This window comes from Pan troglodytes, chromosome Y (assembly GCF_028858775.2).
Source record: "Pan troglodytes isolate AG18354 chromosome Y, NHGRI_mPanTro3-v2.0_pri, whole genome shotgun sequence".
In the NCBI taxonomy this organism is placed as follows: Eukaryota; Metazoa; Chordata; class Mammalia; order Primates; family Hominidae; genus Pan; species Pan troglodytes.
Window position 1 is genome coordinate 33,490,697 of NC_072422.2, and position 26,395 is coordinate 33,517,091.

General features: G+C 45.4%; 1 protein-coding gene and 1 long non-coding RNA gene across 6 annotated transcripts in view; both read right to left on the reverse strand.

The window, feature by feature from the left end:
• LOC129138908 (uncharacterized) overlaps positions 1–20,785 on the reverse strand; it is a 34,007-nt gene extending 13,222 nt beyond the window's left edge. The window contains exons 1-2 of one of the 2 annotated variants that reach the window (XR_010155024.1): positions 18,184–20,785; positions 13,718–14,734 (exon numbers count right to left, since the gene is read on the reverse strand). This is a non-coding gene — a long non-coding RNA (uncharacterized LOC129138908). Of the gene's footprint in view, positions 1–13,717; positions 16,503–18,183 lie in introns of those variants that run through there. The other variant, XR_008542141.2, reaches the window with a different exon arrangement.
• Positions 20,786–24,647: 3,862 nt separating this feature from the next.
• LOC100615666 (CD99 molecule (Xg blood group)) overlaps positions 24,648–26,395 on the reverse strand; it is a 52,224-nt gene continuing 50,476 nt past the window's right edge. For all 4 annotated transcript variants that reach the window (XR_010154992.1, XR_010154991.1, XM_521374.9 and 1 more), the window contains one exon: positions 24,648–25,184. Coding sequence is in view for 2 of the 4 variants with exons in the window: in XM_521374.9 (XP_521374.5) it covers positions 25,159–25,184 (26 nt within the window). In the remaining 2 variants the exon portion in view is untranslated. The remainder of the gene's footprint in view (positions 25,185–26,395) is intronic.

Consider the following 26,395-nt stretch of genomic DNA (forward strand, 5'->3'; position numbering starts at 1 on the left):
TATTTCTACACAGCTGTCCAGACTTGGATGAACCAAAGCATAAATATAGACAATCTCCCCTTGTAACTTGGGGTCTTCATTCTGAATGCTCCCGTGTATACACATTAAATACATTTGTATGTCTTTTCTCCAGTTAATAAATCTGCTTCATGTCCATGATTTTCAGTAATGCTTCAGGGGCCACGACCCCAGAAAGTCAATATAACAAACAGCAATTTTGCAAAGCAAAGAACAGTACCATTGCTCGAATAATAATAATGCAATGTCGAGGCCACTGCCCACTGAACATTAGCTGCCACCAGCACAGCTGCCACGCAGCACAGGAGAGCAATGGACCCACAGCAAAACCTCTGCTCCCCACTGAATTATTTACCTCGCTTTAAAGAAGAAAATCAGCTCCCAGCAGGCTCTGAGCAGAAAATGAAAAGGAACACACAGAGACTATCTAAATCCCTGACCCCAATTACAGCTATTGCCAGCAGAATTTATACACCACGGAACTGAATTAGAGCCAACTGCAATCATTACGGGACGTGCAACCACATTAGCAAATTCAGACAGGCTCTTCTGTTTCATTATTCAATCCAATGTCCTTTGATCTGCGTGCCCTGGAGAAACAAAGCCCTTTCAAGCAATTCTTTTCTTCCTTCCTTCCATTCTTCCTTCCTTCCTTCCTTCCTTCCTTCCTTCCTTCCTTCCCTCCCTCCCTCTTTCTCTCTTTCTCTCATACAGAACCTCACTATGTTGCCCAGGCTGCAGTGCAATGGTGCAATCTCTGTTCACTGCAACCTCCGCCTCCCAGGTTCAATTGATTCTCCTGCCTGCCTCAGCCTCCTGAGTAGCTGGGATTACAGGCGCCCCCTACTATGCCCAACTAATTTTTTTAATTTTTAGTAGAGATGGGGTTTCACCATGTTGGCCAGCCTGGTCTCAAACTCCTGACCTCGTGATTCAGCCACCTTGGCCTCCCAAAGTGCGGAGATTACAGGCGTGAGCCGCCGTGCCTAGCCTTTTTTTTTTTTTTTTTTCATAAAGAATCTCACTATGTTGCCCAGGCTGCAGTGCAATGGCGCACTCTCGGCTCACTACAACCCCTGCCTCCCTGGTTCGAGCACTTCTAGTGCCTCAGTCTCCTGAGTAGCTGGGACTACAGGTGCATGCCACTACGCCCAGGTAATTTTCGTATTTTTAGTAGAGACGGGGTTTCACCATGTTGGCCAGGATGGTCTTGAACTCCTGGCATCAAGAGATTCACCCGCCTCGGCCTCCCAAAGTGCTGTAATTACAGGCATGAGCCACCGCCCCCGGCCTATTTTTTATTTCTTTACATCGGATTGTACTGGTTTCCTCTGAAGTGTGGGTTCATTTAAATCAACTTTCTTGGGTCAGCTGCTGCAGATGAAGCCACCTAGTGGGTACTAAGCCCATAGAGCCCTCCTCAGCTTGAGGAAGCCCACAGAGGGGAAAGTTCCGAGGTTTTACAAAGCTGGCACAGGGACCCCGAGAAGGACAAATCTTGACTTCCTTCAGGCAAATCCTAAGGTTTCTCTTTGACTCCAGTTCAGCAATTAAAAAATACCTATGTGTATATATAGAAAGCATATGATAATGGTTCTTGTGACTGAACTTGTGACCAGAAAGAGGTCTGGAATCAGACCCCAGGAGAGGGTTCTTGGACCTTGCACAAGAAAGAATTTGCGGAGAGTCCATAAAATGAAAGCAAGTTTCTTAGAAAAGCAGAGGAATGAAGAATGGCTCCTCCATAGACGGAGCAGCCCCGAGGGCCACTGGTTGCCCATTTGTATGGTTCTTTCTTGAGGATATGCTAAACAAGGAGTGGCTTATTCATGCCTCCTCTTTTTAGACCATATAGGGTAACTTCTGACATTGCCATGGCATTTGTAATTGTCATGGGGCTGGTGGGAAGATACCAGTGAGGACCACCCAAGGTCACTCTCGTCGCCATCTTGGATTTGGTAAGATTTGGCCGACTTCTTTACGGCAAGCTGTTTCATCAGCAAGGTCTTTATGACTTGTGTCTCGTGTCAACCTCCTATCTCATCCTGTGCCTTAGAATGCCTTGACCATCAGGGAATGCAGCCCAGCGGCTCTCGGCCTCATTTTACACAGCCCCTACTCAAGCTGGAGTTGCTCTGGTTCGAACACCTCCCACTAACTCAACTGAGGTCCACCGGCCCTGTGCAGTAAAGCCGAACACTGCCATTGGGATTGCAGCGTGAGGAAGTGAGGCATTTATTCCGGGCTATTTAGAGGGCATCAAGCAACCTCCTTGATGCCTTAAGACCCAACCTCCTGGGTGGCCAGTAGGTGAGGGTTTTCAATGGCAAGGAGGCAGAGGTTACAGGCAAAGCCATAATACATGCAGGCTATACATTGCTTTGATCTAAAAAGGCGGGATACCTGGAAGCAGGGGCTTAATGTGGATTCAAAGTTTCTCTGATTTGTCATCGGTTAAAGAGGCGAAGTTTGAGCATTTGGGGTCAGCAGAAATCAATCTTAGTTCTGGCCATTGGTGTGACTTCCTCCAGCACCTCCCCGCACCCCCTTCCACCCCCCTCCCACCGCCACACGCCCCTGGGAAGGAATTTAGAACAAACATTTCTAATGAGAATTCAGGCCTCAGTTTCTCTTACCCAACGTCTATGAGCCAGCAGATGGCATTTTTTATTTGGTGGGGGTCTGGGTTCCTGAAAATCAATTCAGGGCCATATAGTTAGATGTTATCTTGGCTGGGCATGGTGGCTCACACCCGCAATCCCAGCACTTTGGGAGGCCAGGGCAGGCAGATTACCTGAGGTCAGGAGTTCCAGACCAGACTGGCCAATATGGGGAAGCCCTGTGTCTACTAAAAATACAAAAATGTGGGCGTGGTGGTGTGCACGTGTAGTCCCAGCTACTTGGGAGGCTGATGCGTGAGAATCACTTGAACCCAGGAGGTGCTGGAGGTTGCACTGAGCCAAGATTGCACCACTACACTGCAACCTGGGTGACAGAGCAAGACTCCATCTCAAAAAAGGATGTTATCTTTAGTCTTTACAGGAAACTAAACATATTGAGGCTCTAACTTCCTTGGCTATTGTTCTACACTACAATCACCTTCTTGCTTATCAAGCTGCTCCATGCACTTCTCAAGGCCAGCGAGGTGCCTGGAATTTCCCTTGAAGGAACTCAAGGTTTTCCTTTATTTCCATGCTAGGGAGAGTGCCTGGCAGGTCCCTAAGAGGGGTGTCCTTGCTCCATCTCACTCTCTCCCAGGACGGCATGATTCACAGAGTAAAAAAAATTCAATCATATGACTAGGTTAGGACTGTAGGTTGCAACAGAAAGTGACAAGGAAGGCTGCTGCCCCAATGGGGAAATCTTATTCCTGGTGGGCCTTGTTTGCCGAGGGCTGGGTTCCAGTTTATCCCCATGGATAAAATGAAATCCATTCTGTTCTCTACTTGGTTATGAAGTTTATGTTTCCAGCAGGACAGGAAATCAAACACAGCTGGAGTCTCCTCCTCCACACCTCAACATGAATATCCAGGGACTCCTTAATGCTCAAGCTCACTGGGGCTGCAGATGCCAGAGCTGAGCAGGCCGCCCTGGTGCATGATCTGCTCCTCGGAACCCCTGAACCCTCCACGGTCTCAGCATCTGAGCAGCCCAGCCTCTCCCCAGAAGGTCAACCAACTGGCCCCGTTCTTGACTTCCCAGTGACCGTATTATGCAGTTGCAGATTGAAGCTCTATTAGAGCAAACATTGGTAATGAGAATTCAGGCCTCAGTGTCTGTCTGTAACACAACAGACGGTGTCTGCAGAGATCGAAGTATTTTGTCGTCAAAGAGGAAGGAATGATCATTCATCACAAAAAGCAAGACATCTTTGGTGCAAGGAAAACTCGAGGAAAATACCGCAGACCATGCAATGAGGCACTGGTTGATGGTGTGTTGTAAACCCATCTTCCCAGAGTGGCATGCATACGGATCCCTCAGGACATGGGTGACACACAGACTATGCTTCAGCAGGTCTGTCTGGGCCCAAGACACAGTGTTTCTCATCAGCTCCCAGGGGATGTCAAGGCTGCAGATCCATGGATCTCACTTTGCAGGACAGAGACTTGGTAATGGCTTCCCAGAGTTGTTACAATGAAATCCCAAAGACTGGGCAGCTTAAACAACAATCTTGATTCTCCCATAGTCCTGGAAGCTGGAAGTCTGAGATCAAGGTGTGGGCAGGGCCGGTTCCTCCTGAGTCCTCTCTCCTGGGCTTGTAGATGCCGTCTTCTCCTTGAGTCCCCACGTGGTCATCCCTCTGTGTGTGTCTGTGTCCTCATCTCCTCTTCTTATGAGGTGTCTTAGTCCATTTCAGGCTGCTGTCACAGCATACCATAGACTGGGTGGCTTATAAGCAACAGACATTGATTCTCCCACAGTCCTGGAGGCTGGACGTCTTGAGATCAGGATATGGGCAAGGCTGTTTCCTCCTGAGGCCTCTGTCCTGGGCTTGTAGACGCCGTCTTCTCCCTGTGTCCCCACGTGGTCGTCCCTCTACGTGCGTATCTGTGTCCTCATCTGCTCTTCTTATGAGATGTCTTAGTCCATTGCAGGCTGCTATCACAGAATACCATAGGCTGGGTGGCTTACAAACCACAGACTTTTATTCTCCCACAGTCCTGGAGGCTGGAATTCTGAGATCAAGGCATGGGCAGAGCTGGTTCCTCCTGAGGCCTCTCTTCTTGACTTGTAGACACCCTCTTCTCCCTGTGTCTTTACAGGGTCATCTCTCTGTGTGTGTCTGTGTCCTTATCTACTCTTTTTATAAGGACCCCAGTCCTATTGTATCAGGGCACAACCTCCTGAGCTCATTGTACCCTTCTCACCTCTTTAAAGACCCCATCACCAAACACAGTCATGTTCTGAGGTCCTAGGGATTAGGCCTTCAATATATAAATTTTGGAGACGCACAATTCAACCCTTACAGCGGTAACTCATTCATTGGAATACAAATGTGTTTGTCCACTGTGGCTGCTGCCATAGCAAAGTCCCACAGACCAGGCTGTTTAAACAGTGGACATTGATTCTCCCACAGGCCTGGAAGCTGGAAGTCTGAGATCAAGGTGTGGGCAGGGCTGGTTCCTCCTGAGAACTCTCTCCTCGGCTTGCGGATGCCATCTTTTCCCTGAGTCCTCACAGGGTCATCCCTGTGTGCATGTCTGTGTCTTCATCTTATCTTTTTATAAGGTCTGCAGTCCTGTTGGATCAGGGCCCAACCTAGTGACCTCATTTTGCCTGAATCACCTCTTTTTTTTTTTTTTTTTTTTTTGAGACAGAGCCTCGCTCTGTCGCCCAGGCTAGAGTGCAGTAGTGTGATCTCGGTTCACTGCAACCTCCACCTCCCAGGTTCAAGCGATTCTCCTGCCTCAGCCTCCCAAGTAGCTGGGACTACAGGCACGCCCAGCTAATTTTTTTTTTTTTTTGTATTTTTAGTAGAGATGGGGTTTCACTGTGTTAGCCAGGATGATCTCCATCTCCTGACCTCATGATCTGCCCGCCTCAGCCTCCCAAAGTGCTGGGATTACAGGCACGAGCCACCGCACCCAGCCTGAATCACCTCTTTAAAGACCCCATCTCCAAACACAGTCACAATTGGAGGTCCTGCAGGTTAGGACTTCCATCTGTAAAATTGAGGAGGGTACAATTTGGCTCACAACAGATTTAAACCATGGAACATGGTCAATTACAATGGGGATGCCATTGGACAGCCTGGTTCAGTGGAGATAACCAGGGTTTGGGAATCTGGAGAGACAGTTTCATCTCAGCAACATCACGCGCCTGGCCTATGCCCTCAATAATACTCTTCCTTAATTTTTTTTTTCTGAGACAGAGTCTCGCTCTGTTGCCCAGGCTGGAGTGCAGTGGTGCAATCTCGGCTCACTGCAGTGCAATGGCACAATCTCAGCTCACTGCAACCTCTGCCTCCCAGGTTCAAGCAATTCTCTCACCTCAGCCTCCCGAGTAGCTGGGATTACAGGCACACGCCTCCATGCCTGGATCAGCCCAGAATCTAGCCACATGCAAATTCCAGATCAGCCCAGAATCTGGCCACATGCAGATTCTGAAGCATTCCCAGAGGTTGGGATTCACAGACTACAGCAGAGTTTCCCAGCCTCAGCACCGTGGCTGCACACATCACTCACAGGTTTAGGTGCCTCTGGCCCCTGATCCATCGGGGGAATCCCCAGGAGCTTAGCCGTGTCTGGCACAGCCCCACCTGCAGGCAGAACCCCACTTTTCTACCCCCTGTCTGCCAATGAGAAAGAGGAAAATGGCTGGAATGAGGGGGGCCCTCACAGGAAGGGTCAGTTGTTATCCAAGAAAGGGGAGACATTTCTTGGACTCCGTGCTTGTCTGCTAATTGGCTCCAATATTTGCCAGATGTCTTCACACTCAGGTGCCAAACAGCCATAGACTTTTTCTGCACAGCCCCTTCCTACTCCAACAAGGAAACTATGGAATGCTTAGCTTCTGGGCTATATGTGCCATGGCTCTATGCCCTATGGGGAAAAGATCCTACAAGTGCATTCTGACAGTAAGATCCATTTAGAAATGCCCCAGACAAATATACCATACCTCCTATACTGTACAGGACAACTATACCTCCAGACAACTATACCTCCTACAGTATACAGGAGCATGACATTTCCAACCTGTCCCCTTTCGCAGGGTTAGAAGTTACAACTAACAGCAGGTTCTCCACTACAGCACTAATGACACTTGGGGCTGCATAACTCTCTGTCATGGGTGCTGTCCTGTGCACTGTAAGGTGTTGAACAGCATGCCTTGTCTCCACCCACCGGATGCGAGAACACCCATCCCAGTGCAACTACCAAAATTGTTTCCAGACATTGCCAAGTGTTACTGGAGGAACACAATTATCCCTGGGTAGCAGAAGAATGTCATAGATAGATGATGGACTGCTAGATAAATAGATAGATTGACAGAGGGATGGATAGATAGATACATAGATAGATACATAGATACATAGATAGGTAATAGAGATGAGAATTGGATAGAGAAGTAGGTAGAAAGATAGATAAATAGATAGATAGATAATAGATGACAGAAAATCATTGACAGATAGATTAGGTAGATGATGGGTGTATATAATAGAGACAGATGGATGGATAATGGTAGACGATAGATAGATCTATAGATAGGCAGACAGACAGACAGGATCTCTCATGCTAAGGCAAGATTCCTCAGCCTCAGTCCTACTGACATATGAGGTTGGATCATTCTTTTCTGTGGGGCGTCCTGTGCACTGCAGGGTGTTGAGCAGCATCTCTGGGCTCCACCCACTAGATGCCAGCAGCATCCCTGCTATCAGTTTGGCAACTCAAAGCCTCAAGATATCGACAAGTGTCCCTGTGGATAAACATGATCCCTGGTTGAGAATGGCTGGATGGCAGCATCTGTATCTGGGGGTGTCACCTTGGGCCTGCATAGAGTGAATGACACATCACCGAATTGGAGAGCACAGAGCTGCCTCCCCACTGTGGCAGTGATCCATGAGACTCCACGCAAAGGTAACCACATGGTTGCACACAGAGTCATCATCTCTTAAAAGAAGTACATAGCTCCGCTTGGGCATCACCTGGGGTGCTTCTTAAAATGCAGGTCTCCCAGCTCCCAAATGCCTGACCCACACCTGCTGAATAAAGACCTCAGTGGGTGGGGACGGGGTGGTGCTTTTAATACCGCCTCCCTTCAAGGTGATGACCTGCACATCAAAGACAGAGAATCACTGCACTAAATGGCTACATGCTCAAGGTGACAATGGCAGGGAAATGACCCATTTGTGGTTCCCTTTCCACACCTAAAAATTTGCTAGATCCTTTGCAGGGAAGGAGGGGGCAGGGAGAGAGGGGGCACCAGAATGGAAGCAAGTCAAGAAAAATATAACTGAGACGTAGGATGAGGCTGGCGTGGTTTGGGGTTCTGTACGCTGGCATGGTATGGCTTCTCACCTTAGGCGATCATCATAACGTTTTTCTCCTTTTTTTTTTTTTTTTTTTGAGATGGAGTCTTACTCTGTCACCCAGGCTGGAGTGCAGTGGTGTGATCTCAGCTGATTGCAACCTCCACCTCCTGCGTCCAAGCGATTCTCCTGTCTCAGCCTCCTGAATAGCTGGGATTACAGACACCCCCCACCATGCCTGGCTAATTTTTGTATTTTTAGTAGAAACAGCGTTCTGCCATGTTGGCCAGGCTGGTCTCAAACTCCTGACCTCAAGTGATCTGCCCAACTCGGCCTCCCAAACTGCTGGGATTACAAACATGAGCCACTGTGCCCGGCCCACAACTTCCCCATATCCCAATTTTTAGAAGTAAACTAAACAGCCTGTGACAACCTAATGCAGCAAGTAATGAAAAATACTTGCCACAATCCTCACTTACCTTTACTCAACAGGAAGTACTCAGAAATATGATTTGCTACTGTTCAGAGCTCTGAGTGATCTTTTTCATAAGTCTTTTTTAGTCTTTACATAGAAACACAGCTCTATACAAATGCACACACATTTTAAGTCATGTTGATACGAACAGGAGGCAGGAAGATACTAGATAGAAGAGGGCAGTTCCCCAGCAAAGGCCCCGCCCTCAAGCCTGGAAACCTGTAGTCCTAAATGGAAACAGGCATTCCTATTTTTGTGCCCAAATGTTGCCTTTTGACCCACCATGCCTGCCTGTCCTGTACCCATATAACCCCAAACCCCAGACCCCATGTACAGACAGACAGATGAGCAGAAAAGGCGAGGAACCAAAGAGCAGCACAGCAGAGAAGGAGAGAAGAGAAGGAACATCTGAACACTGAGAGGTGTTCAGCTGGGGATGGTTGGAGAAGAGATTAGCCGCAGGACAACCAAACTCCAGGGGAAGATCATCTTCCCACTCCATCCCCTTTCCAACTCCCCAACCATCCCGCTAAGAGTCATCTCCATCTGGCAACAAAGTCTTCCGCATTTACCATCCTTCAGCTGGTTCGTGTGACCTGATTCTTCCTGGATGCTGGACAAGAACCCGGGTAGCAAGACGGCACTGAGCTGGCTAACGCTTAAGCCATGTGCGGATGGCAGAGCTAAAAGAGCACTGTAAAACGCCCACTGGGGCTTCGGGGGTCGCAGACACCCATCCCTAGATGCTACCGTGGGGCCCAGAGCTCAAAAACACTCACACTAGCTGCTGCACCTGCCCGTCTGCAAGTTCTGCCTCCCATAAGAGGTTTCAGTGTGCGGCGGTCAAACAGATCAAACACACCCCTGTCGCACATCCTGTGAGGGGGGGGTCAGGGAACTCTCAGGTTTCAAATCTGATAAGGGAATAATGTACAATAGACTTGGAAGAGACTGTCTTAGCTGGTGTATATCCTGGACATATATCCTTTTCTTTTAATTTATTTTTAATTGATGCATAACAGATGTACATAGCTTCAGGGTACATGTAATAATTTAATACATTTATATAATTTGTAAAGATCAAATCAGCCTACTTGGGATATCCATCCACCTTAAATATTTGTCTTTCCTTCATATTAGAACCATTCCGACTCTTCTATTTTGAAATCTACAATAGATTATTGTAAACTAAAGTCACCCTACTGATTATCTAAACACTAGTGCTTATTTCTTCTATCGAACTCTGTCATTTTCTTTTTTTTTCCCTCAATAAATGACATTTCATACGCTGCCCTTTGGGGTTTCCACTTCTGGTTCTCAGCTTCTTCTCAGCTGTTAGAAGACCTGATTTTGTCTCGTGCTCCTTCATGCCCCTCTGGATTGGACAGCAAATACTAATTAAATACAGTGGAAATGTGAGGCTGCTAAAACATCAACCTCTATTAGGAATATGGCCGTCTTGCTATTATCTTGTTTTGTATTGATAATTTAGTAATCATCATAATGATTTACAGCATATTAACCGTGAACAATATTCTGTCTTCTTTATTTTATTTTAAGTTCCAGGATACGTGTGCAGGACGTGCAGGTTTGTAACATAGGTAAACATGTGCCATGGTGGTTTGCTGCACCTATCAACCCGTCACAGAGGCATTAAGCCCCACATGCATTAGCTATTGATCCTGAACAATAATCTGTTTTCTTAAGTACTTCGTAGCAATCATCGCACCAGCCTTGCAGAATGTTTTTGGGATCTTGGGAATGTGCTCCATTTCCAGCTGGTGATGGCTGGGGATGAAACAGGGTCGCCTGTGCATTTAACTAATTTTTACCCAGGACATACCCAGCTGCTGCATGTACATCATGTTATTCACACAGAAGGGCCCTGATCCAGACCTCACTTTCCTTCCAGTCCCTCCTGTAACCTCCCTAAGGGGCGCTACTTGTGTCAGAGGCACTGGAACAAGAGCGACTCCATCTTGAATAGGGGCTGGGCAATAGAAGGCTGAAACCTACTGGGCTGCATTCCCAGATGATTAAGGCATTCTGAGTCACAGGATGAGACTGAAGGTCTGCACAAGATACAGGTCATAAAGACCTAGCTGATAAAACAGGTGGTAGTAAAGAAGCCGGCCAGAACCCACCAAAACCCAGATGGTGATGAGAGTGGCCTCTGGTTGTCCTCGGTGTTACACTCCCACCAGCACCATGACAATTACAAATGCCACGGCAATGTCAGGAACTCTGCATGGTCTAAAAAGGGGAGGCATGAATAATCCAAGCCTTGCTTAGCATATCACTAAGAAATAACTATACAAATGGGCAAGCAGTAGCTCTAAGAGCTGCTCTGCGGAGTAGCCATTCTTTTATTCCTTTACTTTCCTAATAAACTTGTTTTCAGTTTATAGACTAGCCCTGAATTCTTTATCGAGCGAGATCCAAGAACCCTGTCTTGGGGTCTGGATCCGGACCCCTTTCCTGTAACACTTGGAGGAGGGATGATTCTGATTTTCAGAAGACAAGGCTTGGGATAGAGCGGGATGCTCACTGGAGTCTTCTGAGAGAGAGCTACAAGACAGCTCAGATTCTGCTGCCGGCTGCCCCCGTCCAAATCCTCAGTGCCTCAGTTTACCCATATCTGTGATGGTTAATACTGAATGTCAACTTGATTGGATTGAAGGATACAAAGTATTGATCCTGGGTGTGTCTGTGAGGGTGTTGCCAAAGGAGATTAACATTTGAGTCAGTGGACTGGAAGGGGCGGACCCACCCTCAATCTGGATGGGCACCATCTAATCAGCTGCCGCTGTGGCTAGAATATAAGCAGGCAGAAAAATGTGAAAAGAGACACTGGCCTAGTCTTCTGGCCTACATCTTTCTCCCAAGGTGGATGCTGGAACATCAGACTCCAAGTTCTTCAGTTTTGGAACCTGGACTGGCTCTCCTTGCTCCTCAGCCTGCAGACGGCCTGTTGTGAGACCTTGTGATCATGTGAGTTAATACTTAATAAACTCCTCTCTCTATGTATATTTCTATTGCATTAGTTCTGTCCCTCTAGAGAACCCTGACTAATACACCATCTGTAAAATGACATCAGGCACGACACTCCCGTCATAGGGTTGAGGGACAATCAACTAAGTTAATCCATGCCTAGTGCATAGGAAGTGCTGCTGTCATTCAAAGAATTTAGCGCAGGACAGGGTGTGGTGGCTGATGCCTGTAATCTCAAGATTTGGGGAGGCCAAGGCGGGAGGATCGTTTGAGCTGAGATGTTCAAGTCCAGCCTGGACAACATAGTGAGATCCCATCTCTACAAAAAGTTTTAAAAACTAGTCAGGCATAGCGGCAAATGCCTGTAGTCCCAGCTACTCTGGAGGCTGAGGTGGGAGGTTTGTTCGAACCCCTGGGGTGAAGACTGCAGTGAGCTATGATGGAACCACTGCACTCCAGTCTAGGTGACACAGTGGGCCCCTCCCTCAAAAAAATTAAAACACATTAAAAAAAAGAAAACATTTTATGTCACAAGTGCATTTAATACAACTACCCTACCAAACGCCATAGCTTAGCCTTACCAGCCTTCAAAGTGCTCAGAACACCAGCCAACAGATGGACAAATCATCTAGCACAATGTCGACTTTATAATGAGGTGTTGCATACGTCACATAATTTATTGAATATTGTACTGAAAATGAAAAACAGAATGGCTGTATGGGGCTGGGCACGGTGTCTCACATTTATAATCCCAGCACTTTGGGAGGCCGGTGGATCACCAGAGGTCAAGATTCAAGACCAGCCTGGCCAACACGGTGAAACCCAGTCTGTACTAAAAATAGAAAAATTAGCTGGGTGTGGTGGTGGGCGCCTATAATCCCAGCTACTTGAGATGCTGAGGCAGGAGAATTGCTTGAAAGTAGGAGGTGGAGGTTGCAGTGAGCTGAGATTGTGCCACTGCACTCCAGCCTGGGCAACAGAATGAAACGACACGACATCTCAAAAAAAAAAAAAAAAAGAAAAGTTGTATGGGTACTCAAAGTACAGTTTTCGTTTCTACTGAATGCATACCAATTTTACACCGTTGTAAAGTTGAAAAATCTTAAATTGAAGCATCATGTCAAACCATGGTAAGTTGGGAACTGTCTGTATCCGCACTTTGTAGAAGTTGATTTGCCCAAGGGGATATGGTTAACCTTTGGCTCTTACTGTGAATGATACAAACTCCTGGAAGTACTTTTCTGGGGAGGTGGGTTTGCTGTTGAGCATCTCCCCGTAAACAGAAGCTAATGAATGCATGGCCGCATTGTCCACTTACTAGGTGAGATCTGAAGACAGCACAGAATAATAAAAAATTCTCACTGCAGATCCTAGACTATGTCCACCAGGATCTATCCATCCCGACACCGCCTCCGCCCATAAACAACCAACTCCAATCTTAATGACGTCCATGTCTTTAAATAGGATAAACAGGAAATGCTGCCACAGGGACATCTGAATGATGTGTTTTAACTCCTAACAGAAATACTTCTCTCTCTTAAGATGCGCCCAGGCGTTCCCTTCTCTGAAATCGCCACATTAAAATGACCAAAGAAACTTACTCAACCGTTGTTCAAATCCTGTATTTTATGAGTTCATTGGAGTTTCTCAAAGAGGTCCTTGTACGGAACTGAAAAATCTAATCTTGGAGTCTGGGACAGCCAGCCTGCAAGTTTATATCGAAGTTTTTGATGTGAACAATTCAGGTGGTTTTAATTTGCAAGAATGAATGACAGTGTTTAGGAAAAGGTTTAAAAATCTGAACAAATGCAACCCTTCCGGCAAACGAATCTCTGGTAATCTGCCCCACGGGATGAAGTAGTTTCAACTCTACTTTTACTGTATGGAAATGGTCAGAACTAATTTTTAAAATCAGAAAGAAATGACTGACATTCCACACACACCCAGTCATGCTTGAATCACGGAGTTAAATAGGTCATTTTTTAAACGCGTGGGACACATGGATCAAAACAGGAAAATATGGCGAATATCTAGATGGTATCAGCTAACATCCTGCCCTTCTGGATCTAATTCCCAGATTCCAAATGGGAGCAGCCCATCTTCTCCCTCCCCTCTCAGCCACCCATTGCTCTTAGTCTCCTTTCTAATCCCATTGGGCAAATTATCCCCATTCACTTCATAGCAACTCCTTTGGAAAGAGTTTCTTAAAGCAAGAATAGAAAAATCCATGCCCAGGCAGATCTCCCTCAAAGCAAAATGACTCTTACCTCGGGCGTGCATTAGAAAACACAGGAAAGCAAGACAGGGAAGTCCCCACCAGCTCTCCATGGTTTGCTTCAGGATGCAAGAACCTCAGTGGACTCCCCAGCCAAGCGGATTGTGAGACTCGGCCTCTCCACCCTCCTGTTGTTGACTTCTGGTCTCCCAGCTTGGAAGGAAGGGAGGCGATGTCTTCAAGTGGAAAATATGAGCCGAACTGCCAGAAACAAATGGGCTCCAAGCTCAGATCCCAAACTCCACAGCTGAAAACCTGTGGGACCAGTGTAGGCACACTCAGTCGTGTGTCGGAGCCAGCCTCTCCGGGCTGCCCCAACCAATCTGCAGCAGCGCAGAGGATGGGGAAACTGGGGTGGTTCCCAAGCACCAATGGGCATCTCAGGCTTCTGGAAGCCGGCACACTTGCTTGGCAACTCTGCTCGCTGTGGGTGTGGGAGCTGTAGCAAGTTCAAAGTCACCAACCCAGAAACCAGAGAAGACACTGGCCGCCTGTAATCTTCCTCCTGCAGGACGTGATTGTACAGTGATACCCGGTGTGGGGTTAATGTACACATCAGTGCAAAGACCTCAGTTGAAGTCTTGGCTTTTATACCTAACAAACTCGGTGACTTCCAAGCGGCATTTTTTATCCTCAGCCTTCAGTTGTCTCTGTAGGTGGCAGAACTAATATTTCAGCAGAGACGGTTCTTCAGGAAAACGAGATGACATGTGGCTTTTTGTGTCTTTCATTTAAATCTGAGACATTTTATGTAACTACCAAAATTTACATCTTCTGTTTGAAATCTCCTTGGAGAAGAAACATGACTGGATAGCTGAGTTCGATGATGACTCCTGCTTTCACAATGGTTTTAATTATATTCTTCCCTGCAGATCTGTGACTGTGTCTAATTTATCCATATACAACTCGTGGGTTAACCCTTACACTCTACCTACCATGAAGCAGTAGGCAAGCACTTAAAAAGTTACCATTGGCAAACAGCTTTGAAGTCCTCTGGTAAATAGATTAACTGCAGGAGAAAGGGGAAAATCAGTCTTAGTTATGAGGGCAGCTTCTAAATTCCCAGAGAAGCAGGATTCATGGCAAACAGACCCCAAAGGAGAAATAAACCTTGGACTTTTCTCTCTGCAAATTTGAGCATCTGGAGTGTTAAGTCTGTTCATGTTGTTGACCTGGTGTTTGGGAGTTGTCTTCTATGAAATATCTTCCTTTTTTTTTTTTTTTGAGACAGAGTCTCACTCTGTTGCCCAGGCTGGAGTGCAGTGGTGTGATCTCAACTCACTACAACCTCCGCCTCTCAGGTTCAAGCGATTCTCCTGCCTCAGCCACCCGAGTAGCTAGGATTACAGGCACCTGACACCACGCCCGGCTAATTTCTGTATTTTTAGTAGATACAGGGTTTCACTGCATTGGCCAGGCTGGTCTTGAACTCTTGACCTCAAGTGATCCACCTGCCTCGGCTTCCCAAAGTGCTGGGATTACAGGTGTGAGCCATCGCACCTGGACTGCAACATCTTTATAAAGGTAAGTTACTTGGATGGATTAAGTTCCTGTGCACACAGATGTGTGTGTGTGTGTGTGTGTGTGTGTGCACGTGTCTGTGTGTGTGTGCGTGTGTGCATGTGTGTGCATGTGTGTGTGTGTGTGTGCGCATATGTGGGAAATGCTCTAAGGCAGTTAGCTTGTGCAGTCCTAAGCTCTGAGTGGCAGAGTCCAGGAAGCAGTTGATGCATTTAGAAAGATATTTCCTTCAAAGTCCCCTGACCCTAAAGAGGACTGACACCGTGACATCTGCTACAAAGCGGATGGACGTCAAAAACTGGATGCTGAGTTAGAGAAAACAGACACAGAAGAACGCATTGTGTAGGATTCCATTTCTCTGAAATGTCCAGAACAGGCAAATCTGCAGAGACAGAAAGCACATTGCCGGTTGCCAGGGGCTGCAAAGACGTGGGAATGGATATATTGTGAGTTGCATTTTTTCTCCCGCAAACTTCATATATTGAAGCCCAACCCTTCAGTACTTCAGAATGTGACTTTCTTTGGAAATAAGATCTTTGCAGATGTATTACTTTGGTGCAAAAGTAATTGCAATTTTCACCATTACTTTTTTTTTTTTTTTTTTTTTGAGACACAGGCTTGCTCTGTCACCCAGGCTGGAATGCAGTGGCGTGATGTCAGCTCACTGCAACTTCTGCCTCCTGAGTTCAAGTGATTCTTCTGCCTCAGCCTCCTGAGTAGCTAGAATTACAGGCGTGCACCACCACACCTGGTTAATTTTTGCATTTTTAGTAGAGACGGGGTTTCACCATGTTGGCCAGGCTGGTCTCGAACTCCTGACCTTGTGATCCGCCCACCTCGGCCTCTCAAAGTGCTGAGATTACAGGCGTGAGGTAGCGTGCCCAGCCCCTCGCTATTACTTTTAAAGGTGAAAACTGCAATTACTTTTGCACCAACCTAATCATTAGTTAAGATGAGGTCATACTGCAATATGATTGGTATTTTAAAAGAAGAGAGAAATCTGGACACTGACATGCACACGGGGAGAAGGCCTTGGGAACATGAAGTGGGAGATTGGGGTGATGCACCTACAAGCCAAGGGATATTGGCAGCAAACCACTGGACGCAATGGGAGGGGCATGGAATCCATTCTACCTCACAGCGTCAGAAGAAATCAGCCCTGCTGGCTGGGCCCGGTGGCTCACGTCTGTAATCCCAGCACTTTGGGTGGCTGAGGTGAGCGGATCACTGGAGATTAGTAGTTCGAGACCAGCCTGGCCAACATGGTGAAATCCCGTTTCTACTAAAAATACAAAAATTAACTAGGCATGGTGGTGCGCGCCTGTAATCCCAGCTACTTGGGAAGCTGAGGCAGGAGAATTGCTTGAACCCAGGAGGCAGAGGTTGCAGTGAGCCAAGATTGTGCCACCGCACTACAGACTGGGCAACAGAAACAGAGTGAGACTCAGAAAGAGAGAGAGAGCGAGAGAGAGAGAAGAAAGAGAAAGAAGAAAGAAAGGAAGAAAGAAAGAGAAACAAAGAAGAAGGAGGAGGAGGAAAGGAAGGAAGGGAGGGAGGGAGGGAGGGAAAGGGGAAAGGTAAGGAAAGGAAGAAAGAGAAAGGAAGGAAGGAGGGAAGGCAGGAAGGGAGGGAGGGAGGGAGGGAGGGAAGGAGGGATTGAGGGAGGAAGGGAGGGAAGAAGGGACGGAGGGAGGAATCCACCCTGTTTGCTCCTTGATTTCAGACCTCTATGCTCCAGAACTGTGACAGCTTAACTGTCTGTTTTTTAAGCCCCCTCCCTAGTTTGAAGCATGTTTTTATGACAGCCCCAGGAAGCCAATATAAAAAACAGCTGCTAATGGGATTTCTTTTGGGGGCAGTGAAAATATCTTGGAACTAGGTAGAAGTGGTGGCCACAAAACACTGTGAAAGCAGCAAGCAACCTGAATTGTTCACTTTAAAATGGTGAATTCTCCTGTCATCCCAGCACTTTGGGAGGCTGAGGCGGGTGGATCACCTAAGGTCAGGAGTTCAAGACCAGCCTGGCCAACATGATGAAACCCATCTCTACTAAAAATACAAAAATTAGCCAGATGTGGTGGTGACTGCCTGTAATCCCAACTACTTGGCAGGCTGAGGCACAAGAATTGCCTGAACCCGGTAAGCAGAGGTTGCAGTGAGATGAGATCACGCCAGCCTGGGTGACAGAGACTCCGCGTCAAAAAAAAAAAAAAAGGTTAATTCTATGATTTGTGAATTTCACCTTAATAAAAAAAATGTTTCCCAAAAGGTAGTGAGGAATTAGGTTAAATGGTTAAATTCAGGAAATCCTCTCAGATGTAATGAAGGTGCAAAATAATTGCTATGATTTCCACCATGCCTAACATGTGCCAGTGTTGTAAGTATTTTACATGCTTCTTAAGGCAAGAGTAGACAAGCTTTTCTGCAGAAGGTCAGATAGTAAAGGCATTTATCTTTGCAAACCATATGGATTCTGCTGCAATATGTAACCAATGTCTGTGCGCCAAGTGGACTTTATGAACATAAAAACTTGAGTGTCACATAATTTTCATGCATCACAAAATATTATTGTTCTTTGGAGTTTTAAAAATTATTCAGACATGTAAAAACCATTCTTGGCTGGGCACCGTGGCTCATGTCTGTAATCCCAGGAGTTTGAGAGCCAGAGGCAGGTGGATCACTTGAGGCCAGGAGTTCGAGACCAACCTGGCCAACATGGTGAAACCCTGTCTCTACTGAAAATACAAAAAGTAGCCGGGCGTAGTGGTGCATGCCTGTAGTCCCAGCTGCTCAGGTGGCTGAGGCAGGAGAATCGCTTGAACCCAGGGGCGGAGGTTGCAGTGAGCCGAGATCATGCCACTGGACTCCAGCCTGGGTGACGGAGTAAGACTCCATCTCAAAACAACAATAACGACAATAGTACAAAAAAATTCTTACCTCGAAAGCTGTACAAAAACACACTGTGGGCAGATTTGGCTCCCGGGTTCTAGTTAGCCGACATCAAAGCTGTGTGTTGCAGGAGTCCTGTGAAACACAGTTTTATCACCTCTGCTTCACTAAAGTATGGTCAGGGCAGGCCGTGTGCCCAGCGGTAATACACGCAGGCTCCAGATCAGAGCACGTTAGGGGAAAAGCACTCTACTTCACCGCTCGAAGCCTCAGCTGATCAAATGCTGGGAGCTCAGAGACACAGCAGAATTTACAAAGCCGACTTTAATTTTCACATCCTCGATAACCTTAAAAAGCGTGAATGCATCTCCTTTTCAATGTTCATGGGATGCTCCTGAAAATTCACAATTGCACTACAAAGAAAGCTTTAGCAAACTGTTTTTTTTTTAAAGTAGAAACAAGACAGAAGACATTCTGTTGCTGTAAAATTGGAAATAAGAATATTCTAGGCCACACATGATGGCTGACACCTGCGATCCCAGCACTTTAGGAGGCCGAGGCGGATGGATCACCTGAGGTCAGGAGTTTGAGACCAGCCTGGCCAACATGGTGAAACCACATTTCTACTACAAATACAAAAATTAGCCGGGTGTGGTGGCATGTGCCTGTAATCCCAGCTACTTGGGAGGCTGAGGCAGGAGAATCACTTGAACCGGAAAGGTGGAGGTTGTAGTGAGCATAGATCAGGCCACTGCACTCCAGCCTGGGGGACAGAGTAAGACTCTGTCTCAAAAACAAAATAAAAAGTAATAAAAAATAAAAGAATAAAGATATTCTTATTCTGTGTCACACGAACTTCCTGACTTTGTGATTCACCCTGGCACACATACAGACATGGATACAACAGGTTTTTAAGATATAAAATCAAGAAAAAAATCAATCTATTCCTTTCTTAGGAGCGTTGGTCAGGAATGGGCAGGAATTAGGTAGAAAGGTGTGTGCACGTTTCACTGCTTGTAGACACTGCCTGTGATGGTTCATACTGACTGTTAACCTGATTGGATTGATTGACACAAAGTATTGATCCTGGGTGTGTCTGTGAGGGTGTTGCCAAAGGAGATTACCATTTGAGTCAGTGGGCTGGGAAAGGCAGGCCCCCCGCCCTTAATCTGGGTGGGCATAATCTAATCAGCTGCCATCAAGGCTAGAATATAAAGCAGGCAAAAAAATGCAAGAAGAGACCCTGGCCTAGCCTCCCAGCCTACATCTCTGTCCCGGGCTGGATGCTTCCTGCCCTCAAACATTGGACTCCAAGTTCTTCAGTTTTGGGACTGGGACTGGCTCTCCTTGCTCCTCAGCCTGCAGATGGCCTATTGGGGGACCTTGTGATCGTGTGAGTTAATACTTAATAAACTCCCCTTTGTGTGTATATATATATTCCATTAGTTATGTCCCTCTAGAGAACGCTGACTAATATACAGCCAAATCACCCCCCAAGGAGACGGTGCAAATTCACAGCAGCAAAATTGAAAATGGATAATGAAACCAGGAAAGCAAACAAAGCAACAATATCACCCGGACGTTTTAAAAAACTTTTCATGTTGAGTTGACAGGAAACAAAAGCTGAAAATGCTAAATACTAGAAAATGACCATGATACAAACTCCCCATGAAAGAACTTGAGAGCTTGTAGTACACAGATGAAAAGTTAGAACCTCGCCTGTTTACAACATTAAGCAAGAAAGAATGAAAATAAATGGAATGAACATTCAACTCAAGAAGTCATCCTGTGTGGGGAGAGTGGGTATCACATGAAACTCCAGAAAAGCAGGTGGAGGAAATTAATGCATTGAAAATTGAGAAATGATTTGCCAAGTAATTTAAACATTATCTGAGAAAACTAAAGTAGACGAAGATAACACACTAAAATAATGACAGCACGAAACAAGAAGAATGCGAGCTTCTCCATACACTTGGAGGATGCGGAAGAATTATAAACAACTACTTTGTTCTAATCTGCACTGTGATATTTGAAAACTTAAGTAAATACGAATGACTTTCCAATGAAGAAGTAGAAATACAGAAAGTTTTTTTTAAAAAAATTCATTTCCCAGCCGGGTACAGTGACTCATGCCTGTCATCCCAGCACTTTGGGAGGCCGAGGAAGGCAGATCACTTGAAGTCAGGAGTTTGAGCCAGCCTGGCCAACATGGTGAAACCCCATCTCTACTAAAAATACAAAAATTAGCTGGGCGTGCTTGTATATGCCTGTAATCCCAGCTACTCGGGAGGCTGAGGCAGGAGAATTGCTTGAACTTGGGAGGTGGAGGTTGCAGTGAGCCAAGATTGCACCACTGGACTCCAGCCTGGGCAACAGAGTGAGACTCCATCTCTAAATAAATAAATATCTCTCCATCAGAAAGAAACAAAAACCCTTTGCCCCCTCTAAAACACACACACACACACACACACACACACACAGCCCATGCCCAGAAAACTTTAGCCATCAGATTTTCCACGAGAAAGAAGAAAATCTACCAAAATGTATGTATGAAGAAAGCACAATATTGAAATATATTACATGCAAACGTATAACACACATGAATTTGACTTTTGAATATTGACACAATAATCCTAAAGAAAATAACAAAACTAAAGTGGAACACCAAATAAGATTGGATTGAAGGATGATATATGATATATCATTATATTTAATTCACCATATTAACAGGTCAAAGTAGAAAACCATACTCAGCATGATGCAGCCCAAGAAAACACTTGATTGAATACCCATTCCTGACAAATGTTCTTAAGAAAGGAATACATTTTTTCATTATTTTATAGATGAAAACCTGTGTAACCCTCACAAAAGTGTTAGAAGAATAGATACTTTTTTTCACGATTTTTTTTTTTTTTTAGATGGACTCTTGCTCTGTGGCCAGGCTGGAGTGCAGTGGCGCGATCTTGGCTCACTGCAACCTCCACCTCCCGGGTTCAAGCAATTCTCCTGCCTCAGCCTCCCGAGTAGCTGGGATTACAAGTGCGTGCCACCATGCCCAGCTAATTTTTTGTATTTTTAGTAGAGACAGGGTTTCACCATGTTGGCCAGGATGGTCTCGATCTCCTGACCTCTTGATCCAGCCACCTCGGCCTCCCAAAGTGCTGGGATTACAGGCGTGAGCCACCGCACTCGGCCTTTTTCATGATTTTATATATGAAAACCTTTTGTATCCCCACAAAGGTGTTAGAAGAATTTTTTTTCATAATTTTATATATGAAAACCTGTTGTATCCCCACATAATGTTAAAAGAATAAACTTTTTCATAATTTTATATACGAAAGCCTGTTGTATCCATGACTGTATGTATGCCCATATGAATCATGAATTAAGGAAGTTACCATGGCACAGAATTAACATAAGTAGGCAGTTTAAATATATAAAAAATGAAAGATACAAATCAATATAAAAATATGAAAAGGCTATGAAGAGATACAAAAGAAGTCAACTAAGAAAAGAGATGCATTGGGCCTGGCGCGGTGGCTCACGCCTGAAATCCCAGCATTTTGGTAGGTCGAGGTGAGCAGATCACGAGGTCAAGAGATTGAGACCATCCTGGCCAACATGTTGAAACTCTACTAAAAATACAAACATTAGCTGGGCATGGTGGTCTGTTCTCTTCTCTGCAATACATGACAACTTTTCCACATTGAGAACTGTCTCCCCATTAAGGCTTCCAAAATACATGTCGCTATGAAAGCTTGGAGAGGGCTCCACTTGCATTTTGTGCTAACATCATAGAGATTTAAAGTCCTGATATTCGGAATGGGATTGACGTCATAAACTTTCCTCCACCGGAAAATGAGGATATCATCAGTACGTCCTCAGTCGCACAGGCAGGCTAACGTGAAGCTGTTTAAATAGTCATCCAGAGAAAGGCGATTTCAAGGGAATGTTTCATTTCGCCACTGATGATGGTGTTAAAAACTGACTGCTGCACGTCACAGCAGCTAGGCTTCCCATGAATGTCTCTATGCAAACGTATGGTGTTACCATACCCATGTCAAAAATCGTCTGATGTGGGGAAAGAGGTTGGATGAAGGAGTCAGTCATAAATGCTGGGTCTTTCCCCTTTCTAAGCTCAGAAACTCCGCCTTCAATTTCAGTTCTGGGTGGGAGTCACCCAAGCAGTCTCCCTGCCGTTGAGGATTCGACACCTTTTCACATCCCGTCATTCTCAGGATATTGAAGGGCACAGCCAGCTGGCTTTTTCTGGCATTGGAGTTATTTCTTCTGATTTTGACACTAGTGATAACTTGGAGTATGTAAAATTGGGTGAACACAGTGGCGGGCACCTCTTGGTTATTTATCTTACCCTTTCATTGCTTCCTTGAGCAAAATACCTATAGGATGCCACCTGTGGTGCAGGTGTGTGGAGGTGACCTTCTAGATTCTCCAGGATGTATTGAGACATCACAAATGCCTCATCCTCTCCACCCTTGAGGGGGCCGACCACGGATGTGCACGTTTAATTGTTTAAGGACACTGTCAGTCCATTCCCCATAGAAGTTTCGCAAATGCCCAGGACTTACATGATGTCTCAGATCTGTTTCCTAAGAGCCCGACAAACTTTCTGATTACTGCCAATCTCTTAGTTGAAAAACGGTATCAAATGGGCTATCTTCATAAAATCATCTGCGTTCCATTTCTGGAAAACATGTGAATTGCCCTTTGTTTTTATACGGGTGTTGGGTTTTCTCATTGATCTCTAGGGACTATTTACGCCTCAGTGAAGTAGGTGGCAGATATTCTTTTTCACTTAATCCTTAGTCTGGTGAATCTTCAAGGGCTGAAAGCTGGATAAACCAGCATGCCTGGCCGCTTTGCTGAGTGACCAACGACACGTTATAAAGTTAGAGGGTGGTGTTTCTAGTCCTCCCCAATGAATCATCAAGAATTGTCTTTGAGGTCAGATTCTTCACACTGACTAACTTTAGAATAAAAAAAAGAAAAAATGCATTAAATCTGTTGTCATTCTATGAATAACACTGACATTTTTGTAAGTATTATAATCATACCATCCACACAAATGGCTCATTGTAATCATACTATCCACAGAAATGGCTCATTAAACAAGAAGCAGAAGAGTAAAAAGAAGAATAGTAAAAAAAAAAAAAAAAAGGGTATTTTTTTAGATATGTCAAATTAGGGCTTATTTATAAATAAATCTATACTTCCAAGAAATGTGTCAACAAGACTTATTTTTTTGTGGAGGGTGGATGTCCGTCTTTGTAGATGACTCATTTTAATTTCTCATGGACATAAAAATAAACATGATTTTATTGCAAGTGGGTTACTTGAAAAATAGAGTTTAAATTATACGGCTTGTTGGATCATTAAATACCTGGGTAAAACAACTCTTTTGTTTCATTATTTTGGAACTTCTATGTAAAGAAAGTCCTATGATTTTGGGAATGATGATTAAAAAGTTACTTAAGGGCTGGGCCAGGCACAGTGGCTCACACCTGTAATCCCAGCACTTTTGGAGGCCTTGGCAGGCAGATCACTTGAGGTCAGGAGTTTGAGACCAGCCTGGCCAACATGGTGAAACCCAGGCTCTACTAAAAATAGAAAAATTAGCCGGGTGTGGTGGCGCACGCCTGTAGTCCCAGCTACTTGGGAGGCTGAGGCAGGAGAATCACTTGAACCCAGGAGGCGGAGGTTGCAGTGAGCCAAGATCGCCCCACTGCACTCCAGCCTGGGTGACAGAGCAAGACTCTGTCTCAAAAAAAAAAAAAAAAAAAAAAGTTACTTAATGGCTAATAGAACATAGAATAAAATACTTTATAAATTTTTGAAATAATAGTATTTGGAATAGTACGGTAGTTGTTGGTATCAGAGCCAATCTCTTAACTTCTCAAGGAGAGAGGCTTTTCTGTGATTTATTCTGCAAGTGTTTACTGAGCTTCAATACATGCTAGGCAGTGTCAGTAAACAAAAAGACCCTTGACTCATTCATTCTTTTTAACAAGGCAGAAGATCCATTGCAATCTGGGCCATAATGTATTTAACCAACCCACTTAAGCTGTGGTCAAGTCTTCAGTGTTGGGAAAATGCGGTACATCTTGTACATCTTAGGAAGTACAGTATCTGGATGTAGGGAGTACCTGGATTTAGAGGAGTATCTGGATACAGAGGAGTATCTGGAAGCAGGCAGCATCTGGACTCAAGGGGATACCTAGCTACAGGGAGAGTATCTGGAAACAGAGTATCTGGATGGAGGAGAGTATCTGGCTGGGAGTATCTGGGTGCAGAAGAGTACCCATCCCGATGTGGCAGGACACGGGAAAGGAAAAGAGCCCAACAAGGACATTTTGGAAATAAAGAGCTACCATTTAGGCTGGAAATCTGCCTTAAAGCCCCAGAAGAAGAGAACTTGGAACGCATCCTGTAAATTACCACGGCCTTCTTTAACATCCACCCACGGCAAAATATTTAAGTAAAAAAAAAAGTACTTGGTTTCTAATTTCTTTTTATTAGTCTGATATGAAAAAGAAATATCCCTACAAATGAAAGAAATATTGAAGAAACAAATTGAAGGGCTTACCTTATTTTAATTAAAAAAAAGTCAGGGCTACCAGGGGTTTCAGACGTGCTCAATGGACACGTGATTTGTAAACAGCCAAGATTCTGGGGGACGGGGGGGGGTGCCTCGGTGGGGTTGACATTTGAGTTACAGGGACTTAATAATGGCCAGCCTTTCACATCCCATGGGAAACCGCCCCCCCCCCCGGGCCTTGGAGAATGGGGGTCCAAGTGCCTATCCCCCTTTGGATGTAAAATTCATCGTTAGTAAACATCATCCGCCCAGCAACAAGCAAAGCACATCGCAAGATTAAAACGAAGAATCCGCCGTGAACAGAAGGCCTGCATCTCTGCTCTCAGGCAGGTGTCCTTCAGGGAGGAGCCTCAGGCAGCTGTTCTAACCCTGCTGCCAACGCCTGGGCTGTTTCTGCCGACAATCTTCTATTTCTCTAAAAGAGTACGCTGAACTGTGGGAGACAGAGACAAAAGAAAGTCATTCCCAGTTCCCTGAGCACTCACGTGGACACAGTTCCTACAACTTTCAGGAGCCAGTGGTTTTATTTCTGCATAAGAAAAATGGGCCCAAAACTCATCACGAAAAAGCAAAACCCTAAATCTCAATCAATTCCATCAATTTCATTGAATGATGCCATTCATTAAAAAAAAATGGATGCTGCAGAAAAAGCAGAAGGAAAACAGCAGAAGGCAATTTCCACTAACGACGTCACAGAGACATTAACAAATGCCTATAACTTACCAAATGGAAGAATAAATCTTCTAAATGAGAGTGTGCAGTTTTTATTGATTTGCAATGATGCTGGGCTGAGATTTTCTGGTCCATTCATTTAAGTTTTGGAAACTTTATTCTGCATGTCAGTCTTAAAACTATTTTGGAGGGAGAAGCTGGGATTTGGAAGAAGGAATTAAGAACAATGGTGGCAGAAAACACTGGAATGCCACGCCCTTCAAGTAACGAGGGCTCCACACATATATACCAATGTACTGGCTAATGAAGCCAGACAACTTCATTGCAGTGGGCAGAAGGAATCTTCCTTTTCTCTTTAAGATATAGCTTGTTCTAAACATCTTTCCCTGACTTGAAAGAGCAGTCAACAAGACACTAACTTTCTTTTATTATTATTATTATTTTTGAGACAGAGTTTTGCTCTTGTTGCCCAGGCTGGAGTGCAATGGCACGATCTTGGCTCACCACAACCTCCGCCTCCCGGGTTCAAGCGATTCTCCTGCCTCAGCCTTCCGAGTAGCTGGAATTACAGGCATGCACCATGATGCCTGGCTAATTTTTTATTTTTTATTTTTTAATTTTTAGTAGAGACGTGGTTTCTCCATGTTGGTCAGGCTGGTCTCGAACTCCCAACCTCAGGTGATCCGCCCACCTCAGCCTCCCAAAGTGCTGGGACTACAGGCATTAGCCACCGCGTCTGGCGAGACACTAACTTTCTAGAAGTCTCTATCTTTAAAATGGAATGCCAGGCACGGTGGCTCATGCCTGTAATCCTAGCACTTTGGGAGGCCAAGGTGGGCAGATCACTTGAGGTCAGGAGTTCGAGACCACTCTGGCCAACATGGCGAAAGCCCCGTCTCCAGTAAAAATAGAAAGAAAATTAGTGGGGCATGATGGCGGGTGCCTGTGGTCTCAGCTACTCAGAAGGCTGAG